General features: G+C 37.1%; 1 protein-coding gene across 5 annotated transcripts in view; it reads left to right on the top strand.

The window, feature by feature from the left end:
- The window catches only part of CCNH (cyclin H), a 75,653-nt gene that overhangs the window by 15,013 nt on the left and 41,741 nt on the right, over nt 1–18,899 (top strand). For all 5 annotated transcript variants that reach the window (XM_066273758.1, XM_066273760.1, XM_066273756.1 and 2 more), the window contains exons 6-8: nt 10,576–10,646; nt 16,310–16,421; nt 18,777–18,837. In XM_066273758.1, coding sequence (XP_066129855.1) covers nt 10,576–10,646; nt 16,310–16,421; nt 18,777–18,837 — 244 coding nt within the window. The remainder of the gene's footprint in view (nt 1–10,575; nt 10,647–16,309; nt 16,422–18,776; nt 18,838–18,899) is intronic.

Raw genomic sequence — 18,899 nt, 5'->3', positions numbered from 1 at the left:
GCTTTCCAGTTTTCCCAACACCATTTGTTGAAGAGGCTTTCTTTTCTCCATTGTGTGTTGTTGGCCCCTTTATCAAAGATTATTTGACCATATATATGTGGTTTTATTTCTGGGCTTTCTATTCTGTTCCATTGGTCTGAGTGTCTATTTTTTTGCCAATACCATGCTGTTTTGATTATCGTGGCCCTATAATATAGTTTAAAGTCAGGTATTGTAATGCCCCCAGCTTCATTCTTTTTCCTTAGGATTGTTTTGGCTATTCGGGGTTTTTTATAGTTCCATATAAATCTGATGATTTTTTGTTCCATTTCTTTAAAAAATCTCATAGGGATTTTGATGGGAATTGCATTAAATTTGTATATTGCTTTGGGTAATATGGCCATTTTGATTATATTTATTCTTCCTATCCAAGAACAAGGAATATTTTTCCATCTCATTGTATCTTTTTCGATTTCCCTTAACAATGCTTTATAATTTTCATTATATAGGTCCTTTACGTTCTTTGTTATGTTTATTCCTAGGTATTTTATTTTTTTTGTTACATTCATGAAGGGGATTATTTTTTTGAGTTCGTTTTCTAATATTTCATTGTTGGCATATAGAAAGGCTATGGACTTTTGTATGTTAATTTTGTATCCTGCGACCTTACTGTATTGGTTTATTGTTTCTAATAATCTTTTTGTGGAGTCCTTCGGGTTTTCGATGTATAGGATCATATCATCAGCAAAAAGTGATAGCTTTACTTCTTCTTTTCCGATATGGATGCCTTTTATTTCTTTGTCTTGTCTGATTGCTGTGGCCAGAACTTCTAGCACCACGTTGAATAAGAGTGGAGAGAGTGGACAACCCTGTCTTGTTCCTGATTTAAGGTAGAAAGTCCTCAGTTTTATGCCGTTTAATAGGATGTTGGCTGATGGTTTATCATATATGGCCTTTATCATGTTGAGATATTTTCCTTCTATACCCATTTTGTTGAGAGTCTTAAACATAAAATTGTGTTGTATTTTATCAAAAGCCTTTTCTGCATCTATTGATAAGATCATGTGGTTTTTGTTCTTTGTTTTGTTGATATGGTGTATTACGTTAACCGTTTTGCGTATGTTGAACCATCCTTGAGATTCTGGGATGAATCCCACTTGATCATGATGTATTATTTTTTTAATATGTTGTTGTATTCGGTTTGCCAGTATTTTGTTTAGTATTTTAGCATCTGTATTCATTAGAGATATTGGTCTGTAGTTTTCTTTCTTTGTGCCATCCTTGCCAGGTTTTGGTATGAGGGTTATGTTGGCCTCATAAAATGTGTTTGGAAGTATTGCTTCTTCTTCAATTTTTTGGAAGACTTTGAGTAGAATAGGAACCAAGTCTTCTTTGAATGTTTGATAGAATTCACTAGTATAACCGTCTGGGCCTGGACTTTTATTTTTGGGGAGATTTTTAATAGTTTTTTCTATTTCCTCCCTGCTGATTGGTCTGTTTAGGCTTTCTGCTTCTTCATGACTCAGTCTAGGAAGGTTGCATTGTTCTAGGAATTTATCCATTTCTTCTAAATTGTTGTATTTGGTGGCATAAAGTTTTTCATAGTATTCTACAATAATTCTTTGTATATCTATGATGTCTGTGGTGATCTCTCCTCTTTCATTTTGGATTTTATTTATTTGAGTCCTGTGTCTTTTTTCCTTGGTGAGTCTTGCCAAGGGTTTGTCAATTTTGTTGATCTTTTCAAAGAACCAACTCCTTGTTTTATTGATTTTTTCTATAGTTTTTCTGTTCTCTATTTCATTTATTTCTGCTCTGATTTTTATTATCTCCTTTCTTCGGCTGGTTTTGGGTTGTCTTTGTTCTTCTTTTTCTAGTTCCTTAAGGTGTGAAGTTAAGTGGTTTACTTCGGCTCTCTCTTGTTTGTTCATATAGGCCTGAAGTGATATGAACTTTCCTCTTATTACTGCTTTTGCTGCATCCCAGAGATTCTGATATGTCGTATTTTCATTTTCATTTGTCTGTATATATCTTTTGATTTCTGCGCTTATTTCTTCTTTGACCCATTCATTTTTTAGAAGTATGTTGTTTAGTTTCCACATTTTTGTGGGTTTTTCCCCCTCTTTTTTGCAGTTGAATTCTAGTTTCAAGGCTTTATGATCAGAAAATATGCTTGGTACAATTTCAATTTTTCTAAATTTGCTGATATTGTCTTTGTGGCCCAACATATGGTCAATTCTTGAGAATGTTCCATGTACACTAGAGAAAAATGTATACTCTGTCGCTTTGGGATGAAGTGTCCTGTAGATGTCTATCATATCCAGGTGTTCTAGTATTTCGTTTAAGGCCACTATATCTTTATTGATTCTCTGTTTGGATGACCGATCTAGAGCCGTCAGCGGTGTATTGAGGTCTCCAAGTATGATTGTATTTTTGTTAGTTTTTGTTTTAAGGTCAATAAGTAGCTGTCTTATATATTTTGGTGCTCCTTGGTTTGGTGCATATATATTAAGGATTGTTATGTCTTCTTGATTCAACTTCCCCTTAATCATTATGAAATGACCATTTTTGTCTCTGAGTACTTTTTCTGTCTTGTAGTCAGCATTATTAGATATGAGTATTGCTACACCTGCTTTTTTTTGGGTGTTGTTTGCTTGCAGTATTGTTTTCCAGCCTTTCACTTTGAATTTGTTTTTATCCTTGTTGCTTAGATGTGTTTCTTGTAGGCAGCATATAGTTGGATTTTCTTTTTTAATCCATTCTGCTACTCTGTGTCTTTTTATTGGTAAGTTTAATCCATTTACATTTAGTGTAATTATTGACACTTGTGGGTTCCCTACTGCCATTTTATAAATTGCTTTCTGTTCGTTTTGTATCTAGCTTGATTCTTCTCTTTTGTTTTTCTATCATTTGTTTTTGTTTGTTTGTGTTCCATACTTCTTTCCTCTGTTGCTACCTTTTTTAAGTCAAGTGTTTTTGTGGTGGTTTTTTTAAGGGTGGTTACCATTAAGTAATGAAAAGGGTACCTACCATATTCATTGTAGTACCCTATCTTATAAGTATTTCTGCACTTCATCATCCTTTGCTACTGTTAATCTCCATCCTCTCCCCCCTTTTTTTCCTTTGTTGTCACAGTTTAAGTTTGGTTTTATTGTGTTCTTGGTGGAGCTGTTACTTGTGGTGTTGTTTTCTTTTGTTCTTTGAATCTGGTTGGAAAACCCCCTTTAGTATTTCCTGGAGTGGGGGCTTTCTGTTGATAAATTCTCTCATCTTTTCTGTATTTGTGAATGTTTTTATATCTCCTTCATACTTGAAGGATAGCTTTGATGGGTATAGTATTCTTGGCTGAAAGTTCCTCTCTTTCAGGGCTTTAAATATTGGGGTCAACTCTCTTCTAGCTTGTAGAGTTTCTGTTCAGAAATCTGATGATAATCTAATAGGCCTTCCTTTATATGTTGTACTCTTCTTTTCCCTGGCTGCCTTGAGAATTTTTTCTTTGTCATTGGTTTGTGTCATCTTTATTATGATGTGCCTTGGAGTGGGTTTGTTGGGGTTAAGAAAACTTGGTGTTCTGTTTGCTTCTTGAATTTGAGGCTTTAGTTCCTTGCACAGGCTTGGGAAGTTCTCGTCTATTATTTGTTTGAGTATATTCTCCATTCCCTTTTCTTTCTCTTCTCCCTCTGATATACCTATTATTCTTATGTTATTCTTTCTGATGGAGTCAGACAATTCCTATAGGGCTTTCTCATTTTTTATTATTTTTGAGTCTCTTTCTTCTTCTCTCTGTTGTGCCTCAAGTTGTTTGTCTTCTATTTCACTAATCCTATCTTCAATCTGGGCTGTTCTGTTAGCTAAGCTTGTTACCTCGTTTTTCAGCTCGTGAATTGAGTTTTTCATTTCTGTTTGATTTGTTTTTATAGTTTCAATTTCCTTGGTAATATATTCTTTGTGTTCATTGAGTTGTTTTCTGATCTCCCTATATTGCCTTTCTGTGTTTTCTTGTATATCTCTGAGTATTTTTAAGATTTCTATTTTAAATTCTCTGTCATTTAGCTCCAAGGCTTCCAATATGTTAAGTCTTTTCTCCATAGATTTTTCCACATCTATTTGTGTTACCTCTTTCTTTTGTATCCATAATATTCGATTTCCTCTTTCTTATCGGCATCTGAGGGTGGTCTTATTGATAGCACGCAGGCGCACTCCCTCGCGGCTTGAATGAGCGTCGCTGCTGCGGTAGCTTCCTCCACACCCTCGTCTCTCAGATTCAAGTGATAACAGTCCTTTTGCTTTCAGTTTGTGTGGAACTCCGGAATGCTCCGAGGATAAATTTTTCTGTTTCTAGTTGATAAATTTGTTGTGATTTAGGGGAGAGCTGTCGGACGCGCTTCTCACGGCGCCATTTCCGTGACGTCACTCTGTCTCCTTTTTATTTATTTTTCCTTAATCTTTGTCTTCTTTCATTTGAGACACGTTTCTGTCTTGTTTTGGTTGCTTCCCTGTATGTTTTTTATATATTAGGTAGATCTTTTATATCTCTCAGTCGTGGCAAGGTGTCCTTTTGTGGTATATGTCCTGTTAGTTTCAGGTGTACAATCTAGTCATTGGACATTTATATATATATATCTTATGAAGTGATTAGCCTGATAAAACTTGTACCCACCTAACACCAAACATACTTATTCGAATATTATTGATTATAGTCCCTATGCTATGGTTTGCATCTTCATAACTATCCTATAACTACCAATCTGTACTTATTATCCTTTACCCTTTTCATGTATCCTCCCATCTGGCAGCTGTCAAAATGTTTTCTGTATTTTTGATCTGTTTCAATTCTATTTGTTTGTTTAGATTTTTAGATTCCACATATAAGTGAAATCAGATGGCATTTGGTCGTTCGACCCCCGCCGGGGTCGCAACCCACAGGTTGAGAACCGCTGTGTTAGACTATTTCACTTGCACAATACCCTCTAGGCCTATCTTTGTTGCTGCAGATGACAAGATATCATTCTTTTATATGGCTGAGTCATATTCCATTTTAAAGGGTGAGACAAAAGTAGGTTTACAGTATGAGTGCATGGAACAGTTTATTCTTGTATTATTTATTAAATTATTTTGTTTTTTCATGCAAACAAATGTAAACCTGCTTTTGTCACACACCGTATATATGCACTACTTCTTTATCCATTGCTCTATTGATGGACACTTAAGTTGTTTTTCTATCTTGGCTATTATAAATATTGCTACAATGAACTTATGGATGCATATAGGTCTTTCTAATTTAGTGTTATGGGTTTCTTCAAATAAATACCCAGAAATGGAATTGCTAGGTCCTACTTTGTCTCATTATAGCCTTTGTTTTAGGGTCTGATTTGTCTAATATGAGTATCACTGTCCTGTTTTTTGTTGTTTCCTTTTTTATGAAATATTTATCCATTCTCTTACTTTCAGTATTTGTGTGTTTTGATGTAAGGTGAGTCTTTTGTAGACAGTACACATGTAAGTGCCTTGTTTTCATATCTGTTTAGCCATTCATTTAATCAGTCTTTTTGAATGAAACATTTAATCTATTTGCATTTATAGTAACTTTTTGATAGATATGTATCTACTAGAAAGCCTGGCGGTCATACGAAATGACCTCTGTTCTAGATATTATAAATTGTAATTAAAATGATTTGTGCAAAGGTGTCTGCTAATTCAAACTGAATTACCCAGGGCAGGCGGCGAGGAAACCCCTTTGCTTACTGCCCCATGGGGTTTCCCCCTTCTACTTGCTTAATTGCTTAAAGTAGAGTGCAATGAAGGAAACCACTGGCGGTACATTTCTTAAGAGCCACTGCTAGCTCAATAAATAAAGGTGATTTAAATAATAAAATGTTAATTCACATGTCAAAGATCTCTTTGTACACAACATTTCTTGTGTAGATCTTTCCATCATTTTTAAGCTCGCCTTGAAGAGGACCATCAATTATTTTTAATTTTACGCCCGTTCTTTCACGAACTCTTTTTTTTTTTAATTTTATAACTTTTTAATTTTATTTTATTTATTCATTTTTTTTAGAGAGGAGAGAGAGAGGGAGAGAGAGAGAAAAGAGAGAGACGGGGGGAGGAGCTGGAAGCATCAACTCCTATATGTGCCTTGACCAGGCAAGCCCAGGGTTTCAAACTGGCGACCTCAGCATTTTCAGGTCGATGCTTTATCCACTGTGCCACCACAGGTCAGGCCTCACGAACTCTTGAACAGGCAACATAAAGTTGACCGTGTCCAAATGCAGGCTCAGGTAAAAAAAAATGCCAACACGCTTAAGCGTTTGGCCCTGAGACTTATTGATGGTCATAGCAAAGGCAAGTTTTACAGGAAATTGTCTACGTCTCAATTGAAACGGCAACCCTGTTTGAGATGGAGCCAAATCAATTCTTGGAATGACATGTATTTCACCTTTAGAGGAGCCAAAGACTTAGCTATTATGACACATTGCAAAGACCCCTTCTGGTGTTAGGATTTCTTAACAACATAATAATTGCTCCAATCTTTAACCTCAATTTGTGAGGTGGCATGCCAGAAGGCAGGACTATTTGAATGCCGTGGCAACTTCACCCCATTGGCTAGTACAGTTACGCAAGCAACCAATAAGCTATTGGCGACAGACACTTCAGTTGCATATAATAAAGATTAGCATTTCATTTATATTTTTTATCTTCTCAGAGAAAGATGAAAGATCATTTTAACATATTTGTAATACTGAATTGGTAATGATGAACTCCTTTAGCTATTTTTTGTCTGGGAAGCTCTTTCTCTGTCTTCCAATTCTAAATGATAGCTGTGCTTGGTAGTGTCATCTTTGTAGGTACTTTTTTCATCACGTTGACTATATTGTACCAATCCCTTCTGGTCTGCAAAAGTTACTGTTGAGAAATCATCTGACAGTTTTATGGGAGCTCCCTTGTAGGTAACTGACCGATTTTCTCTTACAACTTTTAAGCTTCTTTGTCTTTAACCTTTGCAGTTTTAATCTGTGTGTCTTGGTGTGGGCCTCTTGATTGATCTTCTCTGGGCCTTTCTGTGCTTCTTGGACTTGGAATTTTTTGTTGTTGTTCACCAGATTAAGGAAGTTTTCAGTCATTATGTCTTCAGATAGGTTCTCAATCCCTTGCTCCCTTTCTTCAACTTCTGGCACCCCTATGTTGGTATACTTCATGTTGTCCAGAGGTCCCTTAAACTATCTTCTCATTTTTTAAAATTCTTTTTCCTGTCTGCTCTGAATGTTTTCTGTTACCTTGTCTTCCCAACCGCTGATTGGATTTTCTGCTTCATCTAATCTGCTGTTGATTCCTTCTGGTGTATTTTTCATTTCAGTTGTTATATTCTTCATTTCTGACTGTTTATTTTATATGGTTTCTATGTTCTTTTTTTATGCTTTTGAACTTCTCACTGTATATCCTTGAGCATCATATAAACACTGTTTTGAACTCTGTATCTGGTAGTTTGATTACTTCCATTTCATTTAGTTCTTTTTCTGGAGATTTCTCTGTTCTTTTATTTGAAGTATCTTTGTCCCCCCATTTTGGTTGCCTCTCTGTATTTTTTTTTTTATATCTATAGTGATACCTTGAGATATGAATTTAATTCGTTCTGTAACCAAGCTCGTAAGTCAGTCACCCCATATATCAAACTGCTGATACTGGACCTGTGCACCAACGTGCCAACTAGCAGCAGCTTCCTGAATCATGACTCATCTTGGGATTTTGCTCGGATCTCAAACAAAAATATGGACCAAGTCACATCTCGTATCTTAAAAAAAATTGTATGTTGGTCTGTTCGTATCTCAAGGTACCACTGTACTTAAGTAGATCTGCTATGCTTTCTAGCCTTAGCATGATGGCCTTATGTAGCAGATGTCCTGTAGGATCCAGTGATGCAGCCTCTCCAGTCACCCAAGCCAGGTGCTCTAGATGTACTCGCTGTGGTAGCTGTGTACAACCTTCTGTTGTAGTTGAGCCTTGATTGCCATTGATTCATGAATGGGAAGAATCAGCCCCCAGGAAGATTGGTGACTCCAGGGATGGAGCTGCTGTGCAGGGGCTGACGCTGCCGAGCAGAACTTGCTTCATCAGGGCTCTGTTGCCGACCTGTTCTACTTCCTGAGTATGTCACTCATGCGGTTGTCAGGTGGTGCTCCAGGATGGTCTGAATCTGGCTACTTTGTGCACTGGCTTTGGTGCCTCCCAGGACATGTAGACCAAGGTCACACCATCTGTGTGCAGCCCATGGCCATGCAGCATGAGGTATAGAGTGATCTGTAGATGGCTGGTCCTTGTGCTGGGCTTGGAGTTGCCCAGAAGAGGCTAAGCTGTGAACTGGTCTTGCTGCTGGTAGTGCCAGGACTGGGGCCACTCAGCAGGAGGTATGTAGAATGCTCAGGCCCGATATTGCTTATTTGGGGTTTGTGAACATTTGAGACAGTATAAGAAAGTCCACAGCATGAGCCATGACAGGACAGTTGTAGGACAAAGTCTCAGGAAATTTCCAGGTTGGGGCAAGCACTGTTAGGTTGATGGAGACTTAGATATGGTGCCTGTCTGCATCTGCAGGGAGAGGGCTCAACAAAGGAACAATGACCTTTGCCAGCACTTTGGGTGAAAGCTGCTCCTCTAGTCCCTCACCCCAGAGCCAGACAATTCAGTACCTCCTTGAATGTCCTAAGTGTCTTTTGAGCTATTGCCACAGTGCTGGGAGTCAGAATGAGTCAGTCCATGTAAGTTCATGCTCAGGCCCTTTAAAAGGATTGCCTGGGCACCGACCTGGAATGCTGAGGTTGCTGGTTCAAAACCCTGGCTTTCCTGGTAAAGGTACATATGGGAGTTGGTGCTTCCTGTTCCTCCCCCCTTCTCTCTCTCTCTCTCTCTCTCTCTCTCTCTCTCTCCCTCTTCCTCCCTCTTCCTCCATCCCTCTCGCTCTCTCTCCCTCCCTCTTCTTCCTTCTCTTCTTCTCTCTAAAATGAGTAATATCTTTAATTAAAAAAAAAAAAAAAAAACAGGATCACCTGAGACTTCAGCAGCCCTTCATCTTACTGAACCACAATCTTTACTGGTTTTCACAGCCAGAAGGTATGGGCCTTCTCTTCCCCACACTAGAACCCTGGCCTCAGATCCTGGTGTGGGCTGGGATTCCTTTCTTCTCAGAGAGGACCTCCACAGCTAAGATATCCTTCCCAATTTTTAATCACTACATGTGGGTATGGGACCAGCCTGTTCTGTATCTCCTCCCCTCCCACCAGTCTCAACCTGGCTTCTTCTTTGTATTCTTAGTTTTAAGACATACATTCAGCTAGATTTCAGGTAGTCCTCAATGGTGGGTGGTCTCTAATTGTAATTTTGTTATGGTTGGGGGAGGATGCAAATACCATGTTTCCCTATGCCTCCATTTTGGCCAGAAGCCTCCCTTCTAATTCTTAATTACTGCCCCCTGGGTGATGGACCAGCCCATTTTGCATCTCTGTTCCTTTTACTAGTCTTGGCATGGCTTCTTTCTGTTCTCACAGGAATTCTGTTCAGCTAGTCTTCAGATGGTTTTCTGTGATGGTTTTATAATTTTGTTGTAATTTTCATATGGTCATGAGAGAAGGCAAGCACAATGTCTACCTAGTCTACCATCCTGAACGAAGCGAGTTGTATTGCTTTTATATTATTAATTGGTTTCAAAAAGGGACAGCCCTGTGCTGTTGTCATATTCTGGATAATGCTTTAGATTACAACTCATAGGATATTCTACGGTTAGTTCTGAGTTTTCTTCTTTTTCACTGAATTTATGGTTTTCTTATTTTTGCAATTTTATTTCATCCAAGAGTAAACTTAATTTCAAGGTATTCACATTTGAAATACTACTTATGCCTTGAAAATCTGTTCACTTGGGCTTGTGATCAATTATATATCAAGTTTAGTTACATAAAACCTCAGAGCAAATATTTAAATAAAAAATTAGCTTCATGTACTGTCATTGGTTCTGAGAAAAATGAATAACTGGGCTTCGTAGCCATATGAAAAAGTATTAAAACTTTTGATTTGGACATGATTCAAAAAAGGTATAATAGATTTGTAAAGCAAGGGGTGATATTCTTACTGGTTTTAGTAGCTATTAGCCCCAAGAACAACAACTATAATTAACATGAACTTGGTATTGAGAAGAGAGATAATCCTTAGTAATGCCAAGTTCCAGCTGTGACCTGTTTGCCATATGACTTTGTGCAAGTTACATGGTCATGGCCTGTCTGTTCCTGCTACTCAGATTCTTCATCTGTAAAATGAGGTTCGGACTCATAATGTTGATATACTAAACATTTAACATTAAAAGTAATGATTGTTGCTATTGTTATTTTCATACCTCTGAAATTGAATGAAACTTTGAATATTAAACATTTTAATAATTAGTTTAATAATAGTTTTGTGGAGTCCAAATTATTGTTTTGTAATACTTTGTAAATTAATTTGAAAGTTGACCTTGATGAATTAAATATGGAGGAAAATAACTTCTCAGGTTTTCTCAAGATGCTATAATGAATCCAAATAGATTAAAACTTTTTTCTTTTTTTTTGCCAGTTATTTATCAGAAAGTCTGATGCTGAAAGAGAATAGAACTTGCTTGTCACAATTACTAGATATAATGAAAAGTAAGTAAAAGAACACCTTACAAAATATTCTATATAACAGAGGTATTTTGTAAAATATCATCTTGATATTTAAATTGAGGTAACAGATATTGTTTATATACTGCTCACAAAAATGAGGGGATATTTTAAAATGAATATGAAGCTATAAAATATCCCCTCATTTTTGTGAGCAGTATATTTACTTTCATTGAATTATAATCTTTGAGGCATGAAGGATGTAATGGTGGGAAACAAATAGAAAGGTATATGTAAAAAACAGTTTTTATACATATAGAACTTATCAGATTCAGAAAGGGTTGAGTTTCAAAACAGTTATTCTAGAGTTTCTACAAATATATGATAGGCACTGAAAAGATCTAAAGGGAACTTGATTTAAAGGTAATATTTAAATTTCTAACTTCTGTTTTGTAGATAAATCAGCTTTAACTTGTTAACGTGTCATTTGCTAGTCATTTTGTTATTGTAAAAACTTTCTCAACTGGGTGCGATTTTTGCAATATCTGGAGACATTTTTGGCTGTCATAACTTGAGGTGTGGTAGTGGCTGCTAATAGCATCCAATGAGTATAAGTAAGAATGCTGCTAAACATGTTAAAATTCACAGTATACCCCCTTGGCAAGCTGATAAATGGCTCCCTGGAAGATAGCCATGTACTGTACTAATCCCTGAAACCTATAAATCTTAACATATATGGGAGAAAAAAAGTTTTTTTTCAGATGTGATAAATCCAGATAGGGCTGAAATGCAATCATGGGAGTCCTTGTTAGAGAAAGAGAGGAAGATTTGACACAGATAAGGCATTGTGAAGATAGCAGAGATTTGAAGATGCTTCCTTGAAAATTAGTTTATGGCCTCAAGCCAAAGGATGCAGGCAGCCACCAGAAGCTGGAAAAGAGAATGAATGGATTTTCCACTAGGGCCTCCGGGAAAGTGTGGTCCTGGCAACATTTTGATTGTAGCCCAGTGAAATTGATTTTAGATACCTGGGCTTCAGAACTAAGAGAATATATTCCTGTTGTCTTAAGCCAGGGGTCCCCAAACTTTTTACACAGGGGGCCAGTTCACTGTCTCTCAGACCATTGGAGGGCCAGACTATAAAAAAAACTATGAACAAATTCCTATGCACACTGCACATATCTTTTTTTAAAGTAAAAAAACAAAACGGGAACAAATACAATATTTAAAATAAAGAACAAGTAAATTTAAATCAACAAACTGACCAATATTTCAATGGGAACTATGCTCCTCTAACTGACCACCAATGAAAGAGGTGCCCTTCCAGAAGTGCGGCAGGGCCGGATAAATGGCCTCAGGGGGCCGCATGTGGCCTGCGGGCCGTAGTTTGGGGACCCCTGTCTAAGCCTTACTAATAAGTTTGTAGTAATTTTTTAATAATAGCCTCAGAAAACTAATATGGCCTCTTACAACAGAATTATCAGCCCAAACTATCAATACTGCTTATGTTGAGAAACCCTGTTTTAGGGGTTGAGGAGAGTATTAGCCAGTCCTCTCTAGTCTTCATTCTTGGCTATCACATTGAAAGCTAAGGGCTATTTGGCTATTCTTTAGGATTAAAAGTCAATTGTATTTGTCACCCAAATTGTGCCAATATCCTTGTTAATTATAATTAAATGCTGAATAAACCAGTAAAATGTGAGGTTGAAGATCTTTGATCTTAGATGGTAGTAGTAAATGGGAGTGATTTTTATGCTTTAAAATTTAAGATGCTTCAGGATATCAAAGCATTATTTCTTGATATCTGTTTGAAATGATCCTGAGGGCTTCCTCCCTTTCTATTGAGAACGATGGATTTGTGATTTATAAATCATAAACCTGAAGGTGTTCAGTTACACCACTAGAGGGTTCACTTCCAAAGCTATTTGTGGTTTGGCTATTACTAATTAGGATCGTGGAATTTAGTAGGTAGAAGGGACCTTCAATATTACCCACAGTAATCCTTTTATAACTGCCAGTTTTATTACTGATTTCTTCTCAGTACATTAACTTTACTCCACTTATTTTAATATGAAATAATAGCTCTTAAAAAAAAACTCAGAACCTTAATGATACTAAGGTATGTTTATAATTTTTCAGAACACAGATACTGTCCTAAGGGTATTGAGTCACAAGTATTAATTCAGTTGAAAACATTGCTTTATGTGTGTTATGAAACAAGTTAGCATACAGTTCCCCATTTGGAGCATGTGGCTGGCTAATATTAAGCCCTGGATTTATCATCATTCCCGTTAAGTCTTGAGATTTATATTTTTGGCTTATTGTCATTGAATAATGAACAATTCAGGTAGATGATGTTTCTGCTAATTCACTGACAGTCTTGTTTTTGGCCTAAAAAGGACATTTTTGTTTTCTTGGTGATGTTTCATTGAATAGGTTCTGTATGTTAGTAAAGCAAAAGATCATCAATTGACATATTTTTAGTAAGCTTCCTCCCTTTATTGCATGTTATGTAATACTGGTGTTTTTTGTCAACAAGAAGTACACTCTTGACCCACCATCTATAGCAGGGGTCCCCAAACTTTTTACACACGGGGCCAGTTCACTGTCCCTTAGACCGTTGGAGGGCTGGACTATAAAAAAAATATGAACAAATCCCTATGCACACTGCACATATCTTATTTTAAAGTAAAGAAACAAAACGGGAACAAATACAATATTTAAATTAAAGAACAAGTAAATTTAAATCAACAAACTGACCAATATTTCAATGGGAACTATGCTCCTCTCACTGACCACCAGTGAAAGAGGTGTCCCTTCTGGAAGTGTGTGTGGGGGGGGCCGGATAAATGGCCTCAGGGGGCCACATGCGGCCCGCGGGCCGTAGTTTGGGGACCCCTGATCTATAGGATAGAATGCTATGAACATGGTTGGTGGCAAGGAACAAAGCACGTTGACTAAGTCATGCAGGGGTAAGTGACCACAGTAGGATTTGAAGAAAATACTAGACTATAGAGCAGGAGTCGGGAACATATGGCTCGCGAGCCAGATGTGGCTCTTTTGATGGCTGCATCTAAATCGCAGACAAATCTTTAATAAAAAAAATAATAACATTAAAAGTATAAAATATTCTCATGTATTACAATCCATTCATTTCCTACCGCTTATGTTCATGGTTGCGGGTGGCTGAGCCAATCACAGCTGTCCTCCGGGACAACACCAAATTTTTATTGGATAATGCATAAGGTACACAGGTCGTTGTGAGGTCAGGAAGTAAACTTCCCTCTTTTTAATCAAGTAGTCAGCTAGCTAATTGCAGAAACCCTTTTGGCAACGAAGATGGCTAAAAGAAAAAAAGATGAGGAGTATCGTACTTTTCAGCAGGAATGGACAGAGGAATTCACCTTTGTGGAGAGAGCAGGTTCTGCAGTGAGTCTAATATGCAATGATAAAATTGCATCGATGAAACAGTCAAATATAAAATGGCACTTCGACACACACCATACTACATTTACATCGAAATATCCAGCGGGGGACAGCAGGAAGAAAGCATGACAAGAGCTACTGTGCAGAGTGCAAGCTATTCAGCAGCAACTCCATGTTTGGACCCAACAAGGTGACTGGAATTCGGCTAGCTTGGCTGGTGCTTTAGCAGTTGTGAGAAATGGAAAGTCATTCACAGATGGGGAGTATGCCAAAACATTCATGCTTGATGTTGCCAATGAACTTTTTGATGACTTTTCAGATAAAGACAAGATAACCAAATGAATAAAAGACATGCCTCTGTTGGCAAGAACTGTTCATGATCATACCATCATGATGGCAAATCAAATTGAGGCAACACAAGTGAAGGACATAAATGCAGCACCATTCTTTTCTCTCGCTTTGAATGAGTCAACAGACGTAAGCCATATATCCCAGTTCAGTATGATTGCAAGGTATGCTGTTGGTGACACACTACGTGAAGAAAGTCGTGCTGTTTTGCCTATGAAAGAGATAACAAGAGGGGAGGATTTATTCAAGTCTTTCACTGAGTTCGCTAAAGAAAACAATCTACCGATGGATAAACTTATTTCAGTGTGTACTGATGGTGCTCCGTGCATGGTGGGGAAAAACAGGATTCATAGCGCTTCTTCGTGAACATGAAAAGAGACCCATCCTAAGTTTTCACTGCCTTCTACATCAGGAGGCGCTTTGTGATCAGATGTGTGGCAAGCAGCTTGGTGAGGTGATGTCGCTGGTCATTTCGTTGGTCAACTTTATTGTTGCCCGAGCTTTAAATGATCGCCAGTTTAAAACACTGCTGGATGAAGTTGGGAATAATTATTCTGGTCTGCTTCTGCACAGCAGTGTGCATTGGTTGTCAAGAGGGAAGGTGCTCAGCTGTTTTGCGGTTTGTCTGAGCAAAATCTGGACTTTCCTTGAAATGAAAAACATCCAGCATCCTGAGTTAGCTAACACTGAGTGGCTCCTGAAGTTCTACTATCTGTGGACATCACTGAACATCTGAACCAGCTCAATGTGAAAATGCAAGGCGTTGGAAATATAGTCTTATCCCTTCAACAGGCAGTGTTTGCATTTGAAAACAAGCTGGAACTCTTCATCGCCAACATTGAAACAGGTCGTTTACTACAGTTTGAAAAACTGGGAGAATTTAAAGATGCATGCACAGCTAGTGACCCTGCTCAACACCTTGATCTCCAGCAGATAACGGGCTTCACATCTAATCTGCAGTCATTCAAAGCGTGCTTTGGAGAATTTCATGAGTGCACTAGTCTTTTTAAATTCATCACCCACCCACACGAGTGTGCCATGGACAGCGCCGACCTGAGTTACATCCCCGGTGTCTCCGTCATAAATTTTGAGCTACAAGCTGCTGAACTGAAGTCCTCAAACATGTGGGTGAATAAGGTCAAGTCACTGAATGAAGATTTGGAAAGACTTGCATGACAGCAAGCAGAGTTGGCGAGCAAACACAAGTGGGGAATAATGAAAAAACTTCAACCCGCGGACCAGCTAATTGTCAAAACTTGGAACTAGCTTCCCGTCACATACCACACACTGCAGCATGTGAGTATTGCTGTACTGACAATGTTTGGCTCTACATATGCATGTGAGCGGTCTTTCTCACATCTAAAGAAAGTTAAGACCAACCTACGATCACATTTAACGGGTGGAAGTCTCAATGCCTGCATGAAGCTTAACCTCAGCACATATCAACCAGACTACAAAGCCATCAGCAAAACCATGCAGCACCAGAAGTCGCATTAATGGTAAGAAGTACTTTATTCATCATTGGTTAGCAACAGCATAACAACGTTATTAAAAAGAATTCAGAGACTTATTGTACTTTAAAAGTGTTGGTCTTACATAAAATGTACACATTTACTTGTATTTAGTGTTAAAACATATTGTATGGCTCTCATGGAATTACATTTTATATATGTGGCATTCATGGCTCTCTCAGCCAAAAAGGTTCCCGACTCCTGCTATAGAGAGAGGGTGCTTACCTTAATGTAATACATGATATGGGCTAAGCAGCAGATAGCTGATACTACTTGAGCTAGAAGTATAGTGTTCACTGTATTATAAAGCAGAATACAAATCCTGAAAGAACCACATCATTTCAAGTGTTTTATGTTATTCTTTACAAAGATGGGAAAATACTCAACTCCCTTTTATCTGAGTCATTTTGTATATCCACATAGGCATGAGAAACTTGGTAAAAAAGTATGAACCACCCAGACCTGAAGAAGTTGCTGTTCTGAAACAGAAGTTGGAGAGATGTCACTCTGCTGAGCTTGCACTTAATGTAATTACGTAAGTAGTTTTGATATGGGAATCCCTGAACTTCTTTTTGCCCTTTTACTTTTTGGATTCTTTGCAGTCTGAGATCTCATCTATGGAACAGGTGTACAGTTCCAGATTTATTTCTGTTAGCTACTCTAGGGAAACTTGGCATATTTTCTTTGCAGTGGTGAACATTATATATGAAGATGTGCTGCTAGATTTGTCTTAGTTTTATTTTTTGCAGCCATAAAGAACGTCCATAATGTCTCTTATTGATTTGTAGGCTGAATGCGTAAATCACCATATTCAGGATCTTGATGCTTTGCAAATTGAAGGATTTACTTAAACCTAATCATTTAGGAGTTTAAACAGTTGGCAATCTGGGCATGTAATAGGAATGGTAAAACTGCAAACCATGGCTTAGCACAGAACATAAAATTGGAGGATTTCATTCCTGGGTTTCATTGGTAACTGACAAGAATGAAGGAGTGGTTACAGAGAAGGATGTTAACTTGAATGAAAGTATAGTAGTCCTCCTGCTCCCAGTCTGTAGTTTTGCTTTTCAATTTTTGTCAACTGTCCAATAATATTAAATGGAAAATTCCAAAAATAAAAAATTCATGAATTTTAAATTGTGCATCATTCTGAGTAGTGTGATGAAATCTTGTGACATCCTGCTGTCTCAGCTGGGATGAATCATCCCTTTGTCTGGCATATCCATGCTGTATATACTGTACAATAATTTGAGAGACCACAGAACTTACTAGAGTATATTATGTTTACTAGCTATTATTGTTCATCTGTTACTGTGCCTAACTTAGAAATTAAACTTTATCATAGGTCTGTATCCATAGGGAAACCTGTACATGCTGGGTTTGATCCTAGCTGCGCTGCAGGCTATCTAGCCCTTCAATGAAAAAGTTTTCAACCCCTGCATTAGACCACAAACTACTACTATTAATCCTACCTTTCTAGCTAGATGACTGAATGGACCATAACCCAAAATTCTTAGTTGCCAGTTTACATCTTAGTGAAATTACTATGCACTTTGTACTGTGCCCAGCAAATTTTGCATTTCTATTTGTATCTGAATGGTGCTTCTTAAACTGAACAGGACTGGATTCATTACAAACCTATACTTTTGTAAAATAAAACATTACTAGAAAAATGAAGAAAAAAGACATGTAAGTTTCAGTTTTATTTGATTGGGCAGTCATAACTTACCAACTTTCTGTGGAAGCTTCTCACAGTTTCTGTACTTATCGCACACTAAAAATGGTTAATAGAGCAACTGAAAAGCACTACTTTAGAATAAAATATTTTCTTGGTCTTTAAAATTCTTTTATCTTTTTATTACACAAGTAATAACTATACCATCATTATTAAAGTCAGTCAATACAGGTAAAACAGAGTTCTCTTTGACCAAAACCCAAATCCCAATCTCGTCCTCAGAGGTTGTTTACTTTTGCCAGCCTTTTCTCTGCATTTGTGTATGAAATAAAGTTTCTTCTTTTCATACATATTGTACAACATTTAATAGTATCAGTACTTAACTCTTGCCCATCTGGGTGAAAAGCAGACCAGTATTTTGGCATTTCCCCTATGACTGTGATGTTCTTAACAGTCATTTTGTATTTCTCATTCTGTATTGCTACTTAAAACCCTTGCCCATTTTTTTGTTGTTATTTTGGTTTGTAGTTCTATATTTTATATACTCATACACATCTTTAATGTATTAGGCACCTATATTTTTCCATTTTTTTGTCACTTTGTGATATATAAGGAAATCTGTCATTTGCTTTATGCTTTTATACTTCTGCCTTTTAATGTAAATTAATCTATTTTGCCTTTTTAGCTATTAAAAACATTTAGAATTGTTTATGAATAGTCTGAGGTAACAATCTTTTTTAAATAACCTGTTGTAGCAGCTGTTTTTTTTTAATATTTCATAACTTTTTCTACTTATTAAATTCCTACATAGTTTTTTTTAAAAAGCTATCTGCTCTAGTCATTTTAATCTATTAAAACTCTTTGTGAATACCACACTTTTAATTACCAGTCTTTCCAAATAGTGTTTGGATGAGAATTGGTACATGGGCCCCGGACTTTCATGTTTTTCAGATTCCTTTTGCTATTTTTGCATAATCTTTCTCAGGTCAGAGTTAGTTTAGATTTACCGAGTTCCATGAAAATTTTTATTATGATTTTAATTAGAATTACATTAAATTTAAAGATTAATTTGAAAGATTTCATCTTCCTAATTCTTCATCTCTTTCCATGTATCTAAGACTTTGTTCATCGGTAGATACATAGTATTTCATATAGCCTTGCTAGTTTATAGTTATGTTGCCAGTTGTTAGATTATTGATGGTTACCTAATTATAGGAAGAAGAGGAAAGGCTATGAAGATGATGATTATGTCTCAAAGAAATCCAAACAGGAGGAGGTATGTTCTCCAAAGGTCAATGTTATTACTATGCATTCTGCTACTCAGGATTTTATTACTCC

This window comes from Saccopteryx bilineata, chromosome 4 (assembly GCF_036850765.1).
Source record: "Saccopteryx bilineata isolate mSacBil1 chromosome 4, mSacBil1_pri_phased_curated, whole genome shotgun sequence".
In the NCBI taxonomy this organism is placed as follows: domain Eukaryota; kingdom Metazoa; phylum Chordata; class Mammalia; order Chiroptera; family Emballonuridae; genus Saccopteryx; species Saccopteryx bilineata.
Note: the sequence above shows the minus strand (reverse complement) of the source record. Positions and strands in the feature narration are given on the sequence as shown.